General features: G+C 36.0%; 1 protein-coding gene across 1 annotated transcript in view; it reads right to left on the bottom strand.

Annotated features, from left to right (window-relative positions):
• The window catches only part of LOC114239448 (uncharacterized), a 32,925-nt gene extending 25,163 nt beyond the window's left edge, over positions 1 to 7,762 (bottom strand). Inside the window, exon 1 of the mRNA XM_089735158.1 lies at positions 7,615 to 7,762. Within this exon, the coding sequence (XP_089591284.1) occupies positions 7,615 to 7,632 (18 nt within the window). The 5' untranslated portion in view covers positions 7,633 to 7,762. The remainder of the gene's footprint in view (positions 1 to 7,614) is intronic.
• Between the last annotated feature and the right edge of the window lie 11,303 nt (positions 7,763 to 19,065).

Here is a 19,065-nt window from a genome sequence, read left to right as displayed (position 1 = left end):
TAAATTATGCATACATTTTGTTTACTTTTGTTTACTTGTCAATGTTTTCTTATTGCTTATAGTCTGTGGTCAAATTGAGAATATAATAGATTAAAATATATTGTTTGTCTTTATTAATTTTTATTTAAAGTGTAGTCTTGGCGAAATCTGTGATTATAAAAGTTTATTAATAGTCTTTGACAACTATAAGTGAATTTTGTACTACGTAATAGTATTTTTAATTTATGATTACGATTCCCGGAAAAGTCTAGAAAGTACTACATTTATCAAGTTTTTTATGGTGTAATTTAAAAAAAAAAGGGTTCCTTAAAGTTTTTAATGAATGAGCGAATCGCTTTGAATAATAACAACAATGTTAGAAAGTGAATTTAAGATATTTGTTTTCTTACACATATGCAATAAGTTGCATGTTATTTCGAAAGGGGATAAGTTCATAGGTCGTAAGCGGGCATTGGTATTTTCCCAAAAGAATGACGTATGTCATCGTCTTTAGAATTGTAAATTCAATGTGGATGAATTTCAGCACGCATCGTCCATAAAATTCGTAACAAAAAGACGTGCTCACTAGGAATCAGAATTGTCGTATCAATTCGAAGAAATTCGTAATCACTTACGAATCAATCGTAAGAGAATCACACTTTGTTAGAAAGTCGAGCTCACGACGCGTCTACTGTTAAGTGATCACCAGCCCATAGAAATTACAAAATTGATTTGGCTACTTACTCACAGACATGAGATCGAAAAGTGAATCGTGTTGTAAATTTCCCTTATCAAAAGAAAACGCATAGTTATTTTGTGATTTTTTTAATAGAAGATAAACAGTTGAGACATCTTTTAATACTATCGTCAATAATACATATTAATTGCTTTTTAATTTTTCTTTTTTAGATGGGTGGACGAACTTACAGCCCACCTGGTGTTAAGTGGTTACTGTAGCCCATAGACATCCACAACGTAAATGCGCCACCCACCTTGAGATATAAGTTCTAAGGTCTCAGTCTTACAACGGCTGCCCCATCCTTCAAACCGAAACGCATTACTGCTTCACGGCAGAAATAGGCAAGGTGGTGGTACCTACCCGCGCGGACTCACAAGAGGTCCTACCACCAGTAAAATGTTGTTTGTGTTGTTCAACAAAAAATGTTGTTCCCAAAGTAAGCAAATAAAAACTTTTTGTCAATCAATTGATTCTTCATCGTTGGCAGCACTGTATTTAGATCATTCAACTCCGGCCAAGTTCAAAGTCAAGGTTTTGTTCATTGGAGCGTGACTGTTGGCCCTACTGTGAAGCCTCATTGAATCTAAGCAGAGCAATTTCACGCTTCGCCTGGCTGAGTTCTCAATTCAAATTTTAAAGTTGCTCTGAATATTTTTACGTTAAAACTGTTTTCTTAGAACGTTTTTTATATGTTATTCTTGTGGTAAATAAACGTGCTAATGAAAAAATATGAAAAAAAGTATTTTGAGTTCTCAATTCAAATCTTAAAGTTGCTCTGAATATTTTTACGTTAAAACTGTTTTCTTAGAACGGTTTTTATATGTTATTCTTGTGGTTAATGAAAAAAATAAAGGTGCTAATGAAAAAATACCAACAAAAGTATTTTTTTTGTATTAGCAGATTACAAAGGTATTATATGAGATATCATCGTTGCGAAATATGAAATCATAATTGAAGGGTTTGAAGAGCGGGGCAGCCGTTGTAACTATACTGGGGACTTAGAACTCATATCTTAAGGTAGGTGGCAGCATTTACGTTGTAGATGTCTATGGGCTCCGGTAACAACTTAACATCAGCTGGGCCGTAAGCTCGTCCACCTACCTAAGCAATAAAAAAAAGTAGTATAAATTAGAATTTAAATGTACAAGTATTATAGGGTGTATTACTGTTCTTTCATCGATATTAGATTACTTTCATCGATATTACTTTTTCCCACTTTCTTTCTTTCTTTCGTTGGTAGTCTAAGGAGCTATTCCAGCTACTCACGGATCGGTAGGTGAGCTCACGGGCTTAACCTAAGAGAATTTACTAACACTAGCCCTAGCAAGAGCAGTGCTTCGCTGAATCTACCACCGGATCGGAATCGCGACCCACTAAGAAGATCCGGCGATAAACTCAGTGGGTATGGATTTTAGTATTGGTAGGAGCGCAGCTAAGCTACAGCTGAAGATTTCCTTGAAGACTCGGTAAAAAAAAGGAGGTCGATTTTTCATAGTGCTCAAGAAGTGGAGGGTAATTAGTTAATTCGGAGGTTTTTTTGCGATTTGTAGTTGCCGGCTTCCGGATTTTCATTTGATTTTATTATTATTATGAGGATATAATAATAATAAAATGTACGTAAGGGCTTATTTCTAGCAACATTAACCACAATTAACTTATTTAATACTGTAAATAATGATGAGAGCGATTATTGATTTCGAAGAGAAAACAATTAACAACTTAATTTTAGCTGCAGAAAAAAACAGATTTCTTTTAAACCTGGGTGAGAATATAAAAATCGTTTTCTGAATATGAAACGATATTTCTTTGTCTATTAAATTAAGTTAAAACCATAATCACACGACAACTTTTTTTAGGGGCCCAAACGCCCATAGAAAATGGGCATTGTCCTTTAAATTTAAAATTTTTTTATCTGATTTAATTTACGAGAAACGTATTTCGCAGACTACTTTCTTTCAAATTCTTTTTTTTTTTGTTATTCTTTTTCTACGAAGCGCATGCGTTGCCGTTTATTTTTAAATAAACTAGTTATAGCAGCAGTTCGAATGTTCAAATTCAGAACGGTGAAAGTGAATTCTCTGTATAAATAATAATTTCTTAACGAAAACTGTCACGGGATGTGTGTTTTAATAATTATTCGTAGGGTTGTCGAAGATTTTTTTTATTTTTTTTTATTTCGTCATTATAATATTGTTTTATAAACTATTTACTTAGTATTAAAGTAAAAGTATCCCACGTTACTTTTTTATTATTTAGACTATGTACAGTGTTTAGGTTTTATCGCTAATCACAATCTATTTCAATATACTGTCAGCACTTATCATTACTCGTCAACGTTATTAAGACATTGTTATTGACAGTACAAAAACATTACTGCCAATCATTAACATTCGTTATGATGTCCATAAGCCTTTATAACTACTTAATTTAATTTAGGCAATTTCGATAAAAGAATAATAATTTAGATTATCATTATCATCATCATCATCATCATCATCAGCCTTTATCTGCCTATACTGGACATAGGCCTTCCCCAATGCCTTCCACATAATGCGATCCTCCGCCTTCCGCATCCAACGACTTCCCGCCGTGCGCACTAAGTCGTCAGTCCACCTGGTTGGAGGACGCCCCACGCTCCTGGTATTATTATTATAATTTAGATTATCCCATAAAGATAAATAACAATGACATGCAAAATAATAAAATTAGTAGTAAGTAATCCAGGAATATTAAAAACACCAACCAAGATATATCCCGAAGTTCAAAACTAATAAACAATAATTAAAGGTGACAGCCCTATTATAGCTAACTACCTGAGAACAGGAAACCAAACAGGTGCATGACAAAAAATACGTTGATTATAAATGGTTTTTAAACTTTGTTATCATGGGACTACCAAACCCAGCGGTACTCAAACTACACAGGACAATAAATAGATTTGAATTTTTTACTTAAAAATATTTCTTGCATTAGATGTGAAGACGAGGTCATAGGTCACTTGGTTCAACTGTTATAGTCAGACTTTCCAGTGATGCTCTACCAAGGGGCTCACACGCGTTAAAAAATACACCCATCAAAATTCATATAACAAATAGTTAATCTCATATTTTTTATCCTGTTAATAAACGAGTCATGATATTAGCGAAGTTATGATTTTAATTAATATTTTCAAGAATAGAATTTAATTTTATAATTTATGAAAATAATAATAATAATTTTCAAGTTAATCGGTTGTCTTAATAAACTAATAAAGTCAATGAAAATGACTACAAGAGCTTGCGTAACATACAAACAAACTTACACACATACCAAACTAATGAAAGCGTGATAAATATACCACAGAATAATTCACCGTCTCTAAACATATTTTTGAAATAATATAGGATATTTTATAAAATAGTACCAGCTTCTCTGATTTTATCCCGAAGTAATCTTAAGTCCTGACTTACATTCAGCTTTTTTTTTTCCCTACCTATGCTGATAGCTTTGAGAGGCTATTTCAGCCTCACCTTAACATGTAGGTAAGCTCACGGGGCTCAAACCGGAGTGTTACTAACACTGGCCCTAGCAAAAGTAGTGCTTCGCAGAATCTACCATCAGATCGGAAACGCGACCCACTGAGAAGATCCGGCGAGAAACTCAGTGGGCTATGTCTATATGTGACACACATTCAGCAGATAGTAGCATTACTGAAACTTTTCACAAGTTTAGGGGCGCTAGTCATAAGGGCTCCGGTATATTCGGCGGCTATTGTCTATGTCATTGCTTATATGGACGAGCGACCGTGATCATTTACCACCAATAGAGCCTTAATCTCGATCGTTTTCGAAGGTATTAAAACCGATCAAGTTCGTTATAAGTGCTATTTCCAAAAATAACACAGTAATTAGACATGTAATATTTTTGGTAATTACATCAATTACATTATACATGTACACATAAAAGATAAGCGTATTCATTTGCTTTCCTCTCTCTCTCTCTCTTAAATTAGAAACACAACGGTAATAAACGAATATACGTTTGAATATTCATAATTAACATTAACTTAGTATCCGTATGTTGCATAAATGTGTAAAATTTGAAACTAATTACATTTTCCTATAAAGCATAATGAAATTATTACATACAAGTCGTACAAGTATTACATTGAAGTCGTCGTGGCCTAAGGGATAAGACGTCCGGTGCATTCATGTTGAGCGATGCGCCGGTGTTCGAATCTCAGGCGGGTACCAATTTTTCTAATGAAATACGTACTCAACAAATGTTCACGATTGACTTCCACGGTGAAGGAATAACATCGTGTAATAAAATTGAAACCCGCAAAAAATTTTAATTTGCGTAATTACTGGTGGTAGGACCTCTTGTGAGTCCGCGCGGGTAGGTACCACGGCCCTACCTATTTCTGCCGTGAAGCAGTAATGCGTTTCGGTTTGAAGGGTGGGGTAGCCGTTGCAACTATACTTGAGACCTTAGAACTTATATCTCAAGTTGGGTGGTGCATTTACGTTGTGGATGTCTATGGGCTCCAGTAACCACTTAACACCAGGTGGGCTGTGAGCTCGTCCACCCATCTAAGCAATAAAAATAAACATACAAAACCTACTTTAAATTTACGATAACATCAAATTTAATTGGCCAGGTGTGTGTGTGTTTTTTTTATTGCTTAGTTGGAGCTCACAGCCCACCTGGTGTTAAGTGGTTACCGGAGTCTATAGACATCTACAACGTAAATGCGCCACCCACCTCGAGATATAAGTTCTAAGGTCTTAGTATAGTTACAACGGTTACCCCACTCTTCAAACCAAAACGCATTACTGCTTCACGGCAGAAATAGGTGGTGGTACCTACCCGTGCAGTCTCACAAGAGGTCTTACCACCATTAAATACAAGACCTCTTACCACCAGTAATCACAAGAGGTCCTACCACCAGTAATTTACTATAACATCAAATTTCCACAGAGCACACAAGCTTTCAAAGTTTCTTCGTAGATCTTGAAGCTTGAAGCGATATAACAAATGAGAATTAAATAAATAATAATAATAATAAATATTTACTAACAATCACGCCACGTTAACTGGTCCCGTGCTAAGTTCGTAAAGAACTTGTGTTACAGGTACCAGATAACGGAAATAAATGTAAGATTTTTATTATACACATACATATATTTAATATTTTAATATACATCCATAACCCTGGAAAATACATTTATATTTATCATACAAATATCTCCCCTTGGCGGGATTCGAATCCGCGACCCCCTTATGTAGTGACCATGTCACTTACCACTACACCAGACGGCCGTTAATTATAAACGATTTGACTTTTTGTTGTATCTTAACTAATCTTTTCCTCTTAACTTCCCCTCCTGCGTCCTCGTTTACTGGAACTAGTATCTGTATGCTTCGCATTTACGCTACAAAGCCATCACCTGTTCGAGGTGTAAGTGGAATGCCATTTCAATACACCTGAGACGTCACTGGTGACTTGAAGCGTTCAAACAATGTCCTCGTTCGTACAAAAATAATAATAATAATAAATTAGAAGTGGTGCATTGAGCGCGTTGATGTCTAATACTGTCGAGTTCCGTCAGTGAGTTCTGTGTTGACACACTTTTCATAAATTCTTGTACTGTTACATAAGTGGAGGATGCGTGTCTGTTATCTCAGGCGAGTGAGTGTTTTAGATATATTTGAAGTGCGTCCGGAACGTAACGAAAGGAAAAAGTTTCTATTTTTACTTTTTAAATTTTTTGTATTTTTTTGAGCTCTTGCAGTTGAAGCCTTATTTTGTCCACTAAAGTGGATGTGATGTGCTTTTTTTATTTTTTATTTATTTATTGCTTAGATGGGTGGACGAGCTCACAGCCCACCCGGTATTAAGTTGTTTCTGGAGCCCATAGACATCTACAACGTAAATGCGCCACCCACCTTGAGATATAAGTGCTAAGGACTCAAGTATAGTTACAACGGCTGCCCTACCCTTTAAACCGAAACGCATTAGTGCTTCACGGCTGAAATATGCAGGGTGGTACCTACCCGCGCGGACTCACAAGAGGTCCTACCACCAGTAAAGTGGTTAAAAAAGACCTTGGATATAGTGAGGTTAACGCACTTCAAGATTAGGTCGGTGCTGCATTGGAATAGTTCTCATTCTACCATCGGAACGTAATGATGAACGATCGCTTTGTAGCAAAGCGCGGGGTTTTCTTAAATTGTTTTGCGAGTACTTAGCTGACGATGTACTTAATTGATTTTAAGAGGCCACATTCAAAGTGCTTACATCATAAAGCAATCTTGTCTTCCATTGCATTCAAGTTACAATTTTTCTGTGATAACGCCTAACCCGTTAAGGCATAACAGCTGTACCACTTGGTACTATCACCAGGAGTAAGCACCAGGCTAATCACTAGTTCGGCTGATACATTCTCTAAAGTATTCTGAGTATAGTCGATATCGTATAGATTTTAAGGATAAATACGTAGAAACGACATACGCTATTATGGTTTTGAAAAAAAAAAAAAGGATTTTCGAATAATTTTGTTCACATATTTATTATTATATTTATTTATTTACCTATACAACTTAGCAAACGTTAGCAGACCCGTTGACACATTCCTACTTTGATTACATAGCATATAAATGATTGTATTAAGCCAATGTAAATTAAAAGATTAATTTAAAAAATAAATTTGCAAAAAAAAATATTATGCATAACGAATAACAGCAAAAAATCGAAGGAAACGAATCCGTCCATCGTTCAAATCGAACCCACCACTTTCTTTACATAATCGATCTTACGTCCGCACGGCGACTTGAGACCCGCGACCATAAAAAGTCCCGCCCATACTTTCACTAAAGAAAGCTCAAATAAAAAACAAAAAAAAAACAATACATACCCAAAACAATAATCTCATTGTATCCGATAGCACGCACAGAATTAAAAAAAATATGTATATAAATATAAAATTAAATTGAGTATGTTTCTATGTTGGCACCACACATGCGCGTCGATGCGCGGTCTTTCTTCGACTGACAGGAATATTTGCCCCTTACTCGCCGCGAAGAAAGTCAACAGCCTTCGCGATTATGTAAGCGGAGTGCACTATTGGATTGTCTTCCGACAGTAAGGGTCCAGTGCGCTCTAACTAATAATGATGGAATCAGGTAAATCAGTTCCTAAATATCTTGAAATTTTTTTTTTGTGTAAAGTTTGGGTTACTGATTGTCCAAAGGCCTTTCCAGTTTCACCAAGACAGATGGGCGAGCAAAGCCTCAGCCAGTACGGGTGTGATATGTGAAATACATTAGGATTACAGTGTTTTCTCTATTTAACACGATTTTATTAGGTTGCTACTTTTGTTTGTATGTCACGGAATGTTTAAACGTCATTTTTATCGACTTAAAGACGTCTGATTAACTTGGAAATTTGCACACGCATCAAGGTCCAATAGCGAGACACAATTTTCCTGGGATCACCCTAACATCCTTATTAATGGGAAAATTAAATGGAATGGAAAATAAAATATGACATGTATCGTTAGCTGGTTTTGATATTTAAGCGTGTGTTTTGATGTGAAACATCTATAGCCGCACGTAAAACCGATTTCTGGCTATATTATGGTATATATATACAGTCTATATGCAGTAGTGTGTACGGTGTGGCGACGCGTCGCCATGTGCAATCGACTGTGCGATTCTTTCCCACTCGATCCGGCGTTAAGCCATCTCTCTCGCTACACTGAGCTCGGATACCTATAATGTATACTCCATAGTGTATACAGTGTTACTTACTACAGTACACATAACCTGTGTTTTACTTGAAAACAAAGAATTTTTTCGTAACATTTTATTTAATCACTAGCGACCCGCCCTCTCTTCGCTTCGTAAACATTTAAACACACATGAAAGCAAAAAATAAAAAATAAAAAAAATAAAAAAGTAGCCTATGTTCATCAGGGACAATGTCGGCTTCTAATGGAAAAAGAATTTTTCAAAACGGTCCAGTAGTTTCGGAGCCTATTCGAAACAAACAAACAAACAAATCTTTCCTCTTTATAATATTAGTATAGATATAGATATAGATATAGAAGTATAGATTATGACATATTTAGTTCCTATCACAATCTGTTCTTTTCTGCATATTACTTTTACAAAATAACGTCGATGTTTCACATCTGCCAGGCGTCCCGTGACGGCTCACATTTTTTTGGTATTTTTAGTGATATGCCGCTATAACTGTGGGTTCGTACTGGTTCCTCTGTGCTGGTCAATAGTCGCCTTCGATCATAGTCAAAGTAGCTCCTGAAGATGGCAGTGATAATGTGTCCAGTGTGCTTAGTGCGAGTTTTTTAACGGTCTCGATAGCGTAAAAGTTAGCTCATATTTGTATGGAATGGGATCGTTTACGTACGTTTGCCGTTAGGGGCGCTGTTCCAACTGTATATAAAATTGGCTTAACTTTTACGCTATCGAGAACGTTAAGAAACTCGCACTAAGCACACAGATATTCATGCATTATATATGCGTTCCCAGCCAAACTGATATGTAGCCACACTAGTACGCTGCCTAATTCTGTTTCAAATCATTTGGGCGCAAATCCTTACTTTTTTTTTTTTTTTTTTTTTTTTATTGCTTAGATGGGTGGACGAGCTCACAGCCCACCTGGTGTTAAGTGGTTACTGGAGCCCATAGACATCTACAACGTAAATGCGCCACCCACCTTGAGATATAAGTTCTAAGGTCTCAGTATAGTTACAACGGCTACCCCACCCTTCAAACCGAAACGCATTACTGCTTCACGGCAGAAATAGGCAGGGCGGTGGTACCTACCCAGTACCTACCACCAGTGACTTACTAAACAGTTACTACAGTTACTTACTAAAATGAGGCTCCTAGAGGCAGAGGCAAGAGATTGGCTTGTCATACCATCAAAAGAACAAGCACTCTAACGTTATTAATGTCACAAATTATCTCACATCGCACCTTCATTTGCAAGTAAAAAAATTACTAAAACAAAATGACGCCAGCAATAACAATTTAATTTCCATTTTACATGTTAGTAATGGCGCTAGAATTTGTATCTCGACGTCAATTAAGACAGTTTTTCTCGTTTGTTTCATGATGCGGTACACGGTTATGGATGTTATGTAAACGGATTTTGCGTGACTTTTGCGTGAGCCGATCGAGGCGACGTTCATACGTATTGCTCCCAAAAACAAAGAAAGGTGCTTATCTTTCAGCTAACTCGCAATAATAAATACACCTCACTGGTGGTAGGACCTCTTGTGAGTCCGCGCGGGTAGGTACCACCGCCCTGCTTATTTCTGCCGTGAAGCAGTATTGCGTTTCGGTTTGAAGGGCGGGGCGGCCGTAGTAACTTTACTGAGACGTTAGATCTTATATCTCGAAGTGGGTGGCGCATTTACGTTGTAGATGTCTATGGGCTCCAGTAACCACTTAACATCAGGTGGGCTTTGAGCTCGTCAAACCATATAAGCAATAAAAAAAACATGTCCATTTCATATTTCTATTCTGGGTAGATTTAGTTCGATAGAGTATTGCGAACAATGTCTTGATGCATCCGTACGAAGCCGATGCGAGTCGTCAGTGTTTTATAGTTTCTCGTATGTTCGGTACTGAAACACGTTGCAATAATTTTAAAAGAAAAAGGCTTAAAATGCTTCATTAGATTCTAAAATGCCTTTCGCTGTATCCGAAGGTCAGACATCCTAATGATACAGTATTTAGTTGTAACATCTTCAAAAATACATTCACAGCTTACTGTGTAGACCTCGACATAGATTCAAAAGTACCTTTAATTACATCACGAATTTAGTATTAGTTCTGTGGTGTTTTTTTTTCAGTTTGAATTGTTATTAATATGTATTAGCCGGTGGTCTTTTTTGAGATTTATGCTGATTGTAATAAATAAATAAATATTTACTAACAATCAAGCCTCGTTAACTGGTCCCGTGATAAGTTCGTAAAGAACTTGTGTTACAGGTACCAGATACGGAAATAAATGTAAGATTTTTATTATACACATACATATATTTAATATACATCCATAGCCCTGGAAAAGACATTTATATTTATCATACAAATATCTTCCCTTGGCGGGATTCGAACCCGCAACCCCCCTGTGTAGTGACCATGTCACTTACCACTACACCAGACGGCCGTTTGACCGCATATCGAATGTAGATCGGCTTTGTACTCTTCTCAAACGAAGAAAGTTGCTTAAGGGAGTTTTAAGAAGCGATACCACTAAAAAATCGCAGTCTATAATTAATACTAGATGATGAACGATTTTTTTTTGATACCTTGTCGTGTCTTTAAAGGGGTTAATTGCCTTCAATTAAGAAAAAATGTATTATTATTCGCCAATAGATGTCGGGAAGAGTTGATTATTGAAAACACGAATAAAACAACATTTTCTGAAAATAAATCGTAGCTAGATCGATTTATCGCCCCCGAAATCCCCTGTATAGTAAATTTTATGAAAATCGTTGGAGCCGTTTCCGAGATCCAGATTAATATACTTATATATTAATATACTTAATATACAGAGATATTAATATACAAGAATTGCTCGTTTAAAGGTATAAGATTTTATTTAATATGTGTTTACAATCTATTACAATTGAAAATGAATCTAAACCTTTTCTAGTTCTAATGTTGTTTAATTTATTCAATAATTTGAATTACACATTATGTTACATTTTGCTGACGACTGTACCGAAATGTACTGTTTTCAAAATTACAATTTTATTATTTAGACGAGTGAACTAGCTCACTGCCCTCCTGGTGTAAATGGTTACCGAGCCATAGACATTAACAACGTAAGTTCCTCTATCTACTTTAAGACATGAGTTTTAAATTTCAGCTCTATAGTACAACATTCAAAGATGCAAGCAAACAGAATTATAATAATATTTGCATTATAATATCAGTTCACGATTGTCTGTGAATTGAGAATAAGAGAATGTAATATAAATAAGTCTCTGGCGAGGTAATTGTTGGCGTTCACTCGCTTGCGAAACATCTTTGGTGTTATGTATATATGTACTACTTATTTATGTGATATTATGAATTGTTTTATTATATACATACTAGCTGACCCGGCAGACTTCGTAGTGCCTCAATCGATAAATAAAAGACCTAAACTTTTGTATAAAATAAACTTAACAAACAAAAGGAATCCGTCCGACGGGGGACACATCTAAGGAAAAACTAAATTGTTATTTTTGTTTAAAAAAGTTTAAAAGGTAGATAAATATGAAAATGGTCGGATTTTCATATTTATCTACCTTTTAAACTTTTTCTGGACTTTCACAAATAATTCAAGACCAAAATTAGCTAAATCGGTCAAGCCGTTCTCGAGTTTTAGTAAGACTAACGAACAGCAATTCATTTTTATATATATAGATTACATACGAACGTCTTAGGTTCCTGTCCGGCTGAAGATGTTTGAAGAATGTAAATATTGTTTATACACCTTTTACTGGTGGTAGGACCTCTTGAGAGTCCGCGCGGGTAGGTACCACCACCCAGCTTAATTCAGCCGTGAAGCAGTAATGCGTTTCGGTTTGAAGGGTGGGGCAGCCCTTGTAACTATACCTGAGACCTTAGAACTTATGTCTCAAGGTGGGTGGCGCATTTACGTTGTAGATGTCTATGGGCTTCAGTAACCACTTAACACCAGGTGGGCTGTGAGCTCGTCCACCCATCTAAGTAATGAAAAAAATTAGTAAGCTATCAATCATAAAAAAAATAATGACTTACAATATTCTAAAGCGATCGTGTCGTTGGAAAAACATCTGAAAGATGATTGCAGAATCCTAATATTGGTAGCTTAAAGCAATTAGCGTATCTGTGTTAGCTCATTAATCAATTCTGCCCTAAAGAGCTTGGTACTACAAAACCAGTAACACTCGAGCATACTAATTAAATGAAAAGAGGTTGCTTTTTGAATAAATTTAAGGTACGTTTACTTAACTTATATCATCATATTTTATTATGTAATTGTAATTTGTTTTTTTGGCCCGTTTAACACATTTTTTAAGATGTTTTCCTGAGTTCGTGAGATTTATAGTGGGTTATAATTAATTCAATAATGTATGGTGGTAGGTCTTGTTGAGAGCAAGGTTTTTTTTTTTTATTGCCCTTGTAGGCAGACGAGCATGCGGCCCACCTGATGTTGAGTGGTTACCCTCGCCCATGGACTTCAGCAATGCCAGGGGCAGAGCCAAGCCGCTGCCTACCTGCAAGTTCGGGTACGGGGGTAGATATTTATTCTGACTATACGCGTACTGTTAATCCGTCTTAGTTTCAAGGCTGCCTTACTTACCCGCACGGACTTACAAAAGGTCCTACCACCAGAAAAGAAGAAGGTAGGAAGGGAAGAAAAATATTGACATTACATGTAGATCCCGGCGTCTTCGTCAATCGATTTTCTGAAATCTAATGTTGTCAAAATATAATTGTTTGTTGGTAAGTTTATGTTTACTTAAGGTATCATTAAAACGATTGATATGATTCCAAAAGAAAATAGGCGGCTATGCTTTAAGAATGCTATTTATTACTTTGATAAAAACGGATTCTGGTTTAAAATCTAAGTGCTTGCAATCAAATATCCACGAACCGAGGTGTAATTCATTATATATACTAAACAAAGAGGTGACATTGAAATGTTGTTCGAACATTGCGGTCTATCGTCAAACTAATCCATCATTATATTATTATTGTTCTAATAACACAATTTAAAAAAAGAGATGCGTGGTGTCGTGGGACACCGTGGGACACGTGGGGATTATAAAAATATTAATCTTAAGTTATATTCGAGGTATAAAGAAAATTATTATTCGGGTATACATTTTTTACTATGATTTTATTGTTGATAAAAAAAACCTACTTTACAAAGTTATCTACTTTATTTTATTCACAATGATTTATTAAAAATATATAATAATAATATACAAAGAAACAGCTATTTATATGAATAATAATAATAGCTGTCATCATGTAGTCTATACATTAGACACTGTATAGCCATCAGACTAAGACTATATAAGTAATAAAAATATTACGTTACGGACGTTTTTTCCCGGTTAGAGTAACCCTCCGCATCGTCCCATAAGGAACTTCGTTCCACAAATATATACATCGAACAGCGGGGAAAATGGAAATGTTTTTGCATAGTGATAGTTAACTTCTTTGCCCATAGGTTTGAAATGATCACTTTCTATTTACATACGAAACAGTAGAAAATATTCAAACTAAGGAATCCAATAAAAAACTTAGGACCAAAACAGTATTTTATTTATTTATGCAGAAGGAAACGCTTAAACAGCCAGTGGAACTACTTTCTCGTATCCTTGACCGGGTTTTGTTTTATAAGATTGAATTACAAGCGCTTTTAGTGGACAAGGCTAAACAGTCTAAGCCTATCGAAAGGACTAAGTGACAAAGGTTTATTGCTATTTTATATAATAATTAATAACTTTATAAATTAGTTATTTTTTTTACTTTTGAAGGGCGGGTCAGCCTTTGTAACTAAACTGAGACCTTAGAACCTATATCTCAAGGTGGGTGGCGCATTTACGTCGTAGATGTCTACGGGCTTCAGTAACTACTTAACACCAGGTGGGCTGTGAGCTCGTCCAACCATCTAAGCAATAAAAAAAAATTATCGTCAAATTCCTACGTTAGAGGTTGGCTTCAGTCCGTGGACAACTGCCCTTAATCACGTTTTACAAGTTATTTCGATCTCAAATAAATACATACATATGTCTAGAATTGACTTCTAAGCATTTTTGTCTCGTATTAGATATTTCTTCATTGAAATTCGACAAGAAAAGAAACAGTGAAACATATAGTATATACTCTAGTGAATGAGTACAACGGCTGGCGAACATGGGGCCCGTGCCCAGGGCCCCCATTCTCAGGGGGCCCCGAAGAACCGACAATTTGGTTACCAATAGTAGTCGAGAACGGTCATTTTCGCAGCTTAAGAGAATAAAAAATGAATTGCGAACAACAATGTTACAAGAAGGGCTGAGTAATTTGTCAATTATGGGCATAGAAAGTGATATCCTTAAAAAAATTGACTTTAAAGATATAATGGAATATTTTGCTCAACAGAAACCCCGAAAGAAACCATTATCGTAATCGTAACCAAAAAACCAGCAGCATTCTAATACAATTAATATTATTATATCATACTGTATTTGATTACCTATAATAAATGGTCATACTCAGTAAAAAAATGTTATTATAATTAGCTTTTTTTACTTTCCAAAAGGGCCTCAAATTCTTGTGTGCCCAAGGGCCCCAGCCTAGTTTAAGACGTCCCTGGAGGTATCGTTACACATCAAAGGAGACAGTTCATTGTCCTGTTTTAATATAATACAACCTTCTTCCACTAAAACAAATGTGACATATACGAGTATTTGTTTATTGTTTGCCATAATTTGAAAATCTTTAAAATAGTTATAATTTTTACCAGAGAAAACTAATTTGAAATTACTTATGTGAACCGTAAAAATCATTTTAAATATCGCTAAGGCGCTTAGCAGAAACTTCTTCCTGGTGGTAGGACCTCTTGTGAGTCCGCGCGGGTGGGTACCACCGCCCTGCCTATTTCTACCGTGAAGCAGTGATGCGTTTCGGTTTGAAGGGTCGGGTAGCCGTTGTAACTATACTGAGACCTTAGAACTTGTATCTCAAGGTGGGTGGCGCATTTACGTTGTGGATGTCTATGGGCTCCAGTAACCACTTAAGACCAGGTGGGCTGTGAGCTCGTCCACCCGTCTAAGCAATAAAAAAAAAAAAAAAAAAAAAACGAGTAAAAATAATTAAGATTTTTCGAAAGGTGGATGTATATGTGTATACACACATATCACTAATTGAAATGATTGCACTGCTTGTGTCGTAAAACGTAATTATTACTTAAACTTACTTCAATGTGCACGCATCCTTTCACTACAGTCCGTTGGCGCACTTAAGACACATGTTCGGTATAATTGTATTAACATTTTAATTTTTTTGTGGGTATTCATGTATATTATTAAAAAAATATTAAAACTACTACTTTTGTTATTTAATCTCGCATAATTAATTAAGGGTAAGGCGAGAGCGACAATATCATCTAGTCGGCCCTAAATGTCAACCTCTGCCCATGGTGCCCCCTGCTACGTAACGGACGAGGACTTGGTGACCGAGCTGTGGCGGTATAACCACTAAGACCTGAAGGGCAGTCTGTCAGAAGAAGCTCCAGTAGCCTGGAGATCTAAATAATCTCCAAAACAGACTGGTGTAGAAGGCAAGGGGAAACCACGTCAATTACGACGATGAGTTCGATGAGTGAACTAACTGATAGACACAGCCCACTAAGTTTCTGACCGGATATTCTTAGTAGGTCGCGTTTCCGATCTAGTGGTAGATTCTGGGAAGCATTGCTCTTGCTAGGGCAAGTGTTATCATATTCTCTCAGGTTGAGCTTGTGAGCTCACCTATTCGGCCGTGTGTAGCTGAAATAGCCTCATAAGCTACCGGCGAATAGGTAGGGAAAAATGTTTGAACATTACCGACATGAAAATTTTGATCTAAGCAATGAAGCCGGTGGTCGCCTGAAAACTAAAGTCAACAATGTCAAATTAAAGACGATGGTGGATGCTGACGATAGTTCATCTACAAATGAGTACATGACAGTAGTTTCATCGTTAGCATCAAAACAATATTGGACCATTTGTATCAAATTTCTAACGTAAAAAAACAATACGTATCATGACAATGTAGGTAAACTTGAAAAAACGTTTATATCATGGGGAATATTTTGAGTAATAGAAATAAAAAAAGACTATACATAAATGTCTAACTTAACGGCAATTTGGTATTTATTGTTTTTTATTATTTTGCATTTTTAGTTTTTTTAGATTAGATTCGCACCGCGGCGTCACTCGCGTTACGACAATAACTGCGGTTAGCATCGCGGGACTCAGCTAGTAACAAACAAATACAGTGTTACACATAAAGATTTTTTTACATGGGCCTTTACCATTGACGTGTATTATACTTAAGCACGAGACGAGATGCTGTAAGGTCATTCCTTGTTCGTCTTCCAGAAAGAAGGTTGTCGTATTCAACATTACATTTTTCAATTTATCCATTACTCATTAGAATGACTAATGGTTTCTGGAACTAGTTTTTTAAATGCCGATAATGAATGAAATGAATGCGATGGTGTTTTAGGTTATTTGACCTAGAACTTTTGGCCCGCCTCGCCAACTACAAATACTGAAGATACGATAATAACAAGTACATATCGACGCTTGAAAGGCAAATATGACTAAGCGACAATGCGTGAACTTTACAGTAGACTAATTAAAAGTTGAAATACCTGAAAAAAATTCTATTTTAACGATTCTAGCTGTAGGATTGAAATTATTTTAATAGACCTAGAAATATATTTTTTTTGCGCATCGAATATGGTTATTGCCTATCATTTATGTACAAAGCAGTTATTGTCGCTTAGTCACGTTTGCGCCTTTCAAGCGATATTGTGATCATTGATAATTTTGGTTACACGACTTCTCGTCGCTAGACTGAGTTAAAACAACTGAACCTTAGCTTGAGTCATCGATATGGATAAAGAAACAACGTACAGCCTTCACCGTGTCAAACTAATAGTATCGGATAACATTACATAATGAAAAATAGATGAATATCTGATATCATGATAACAATCACAGGTACTTCACTTAAGTTTTGTTTTGTTGAATTCGGTAATCTATACTAATATTATAAAGAGGAAAGGTTTGTTTGTTTGTTTGTATTGAATAGGCTCCGAAACTACTGAACCGATTTGAAAAATTCTTTCACTGTTTGGAAGCTACACTATTCCCGAGTGACATAGGCTATAACCTTTTTTTGAAAAAAATTTGGGATCCTTACTAAATCTCCAATAATGTAACTCAAGGTGTAAAAAACATACCTAAAATATTCTTTACATCGCGTGCCCTGCGAAAACTATTGATGATAGAATAAAATAATGTATTACGACTTTGTAGAACACATTATTATTTACAAAAAGTGTTGCGACAGCACATGTCTAACTATTGTAGTTATGCCGCAATAAGTGTTATTTTATATAAAAAATAAAACAACGTCAAATATCGTTGAAATTTTTGTTAAAGACCCGAACGGAGCCGGAGCCGGCCGCTAGTGGTTATATAAAATTAAAAAGTACTAAAACTTTAACTGGTTAATATATAGGTTCTAAATAAAGCTCAAGTCAAGCAACTTGGAAGACTTAAAGATACTGATAGTTGCAAAGTGAATGTCTTGTTAAGCTATTGCATAGCTTTTATCGCGGGCTTTGATCGCGGTGACCGAATCAAGAAATTCCGTAACGAAAATAAAATCTAACACCCCCACTCCGCATACCATGTAGCTAGTGCTCAACACATTCACACGTTGTGCTTGTGTAGTATTTGTGAATAAGCGCGCGGCGTGGCGTTGCACTAAATGCGCATTACGAAAAGTCTGCCCATCTCTCTCTCGCGCGGTCTAGCTTATGAGTGTGAAGGGGACAGTTAATGTTTTGCTTTTGTTAATGTTTATAAATATAGCGTGGTCTTATTTTATTATTGTTTTAATATTAAATTATTATTATCTAATTATAATTGCATAAGTTAATAAAAATGCTATGCAATAGCTTTACCGCGCAGTTCACGAGTGCCACACGTGTTTTTTTTTATTATAAATTTAAAGTGTAGTTAGCAAAATATTTAGATGTAGACGTATGTACATTGTATGTATATTATCAAAGTCATCCGTAACTACGGAAAACAGTAAAGGATTTGTTCATATTATAATTATTAGGGCTGGCTTTCGAACCTCTTACGAGATTTCTGCGTATAGAAGGCATAAAGAATATTTAGGACTTTGTATCCGTTGTCATTTGTTAGCTGTCTCTTGAACATAGATCATAGAAGTGTGTAGACAGGCGATAATTAAGCTAAGGCGTCCGCAGGCTTCCACGAAAGATAGACGGATATACTTGGTCAAAACTACCTAATCGCATATCACGATGTTCTTCACAAAATCCGTGTTGTGTACGTGTACCGAATAGAAAGGTGGTCACCTTGCGGCGAAAGCGGACGCTCGTCCTTGTAATAAATTCACTACAAACGAATTATAATAGAAATTCTAAGGGAAAACGTTTGGACACGTTTTTGGCGGTGTGCTCTATTCAAATGAGCACCGCAATGTCTTACCGGGCTTAGCGATCGTGCCCGATTTTCTGTGATGTAATTACAAAAGCAACATTCACCATCCCGCTATCA

This window comes from Bombyx mandarina, chromosome 19 (genome assembly GCF_030267445.1).
Source record: "Bombyx mandarina strain Sakado chromosome 19, ASM3026744v2".
In the NCBI taxonomy this organism is placed as follows: domain Eukaryota; kingdom Metazoa; phylum Arthropoda; class Insecta; order Lepidoptera; family Bombycidae; genus Bombyx; species Bombyx mandarina.
Note: the sequence above shows the minus strand (reverse complement) of the source record. Positions and strands in the feature narration are given on the sequence as shown.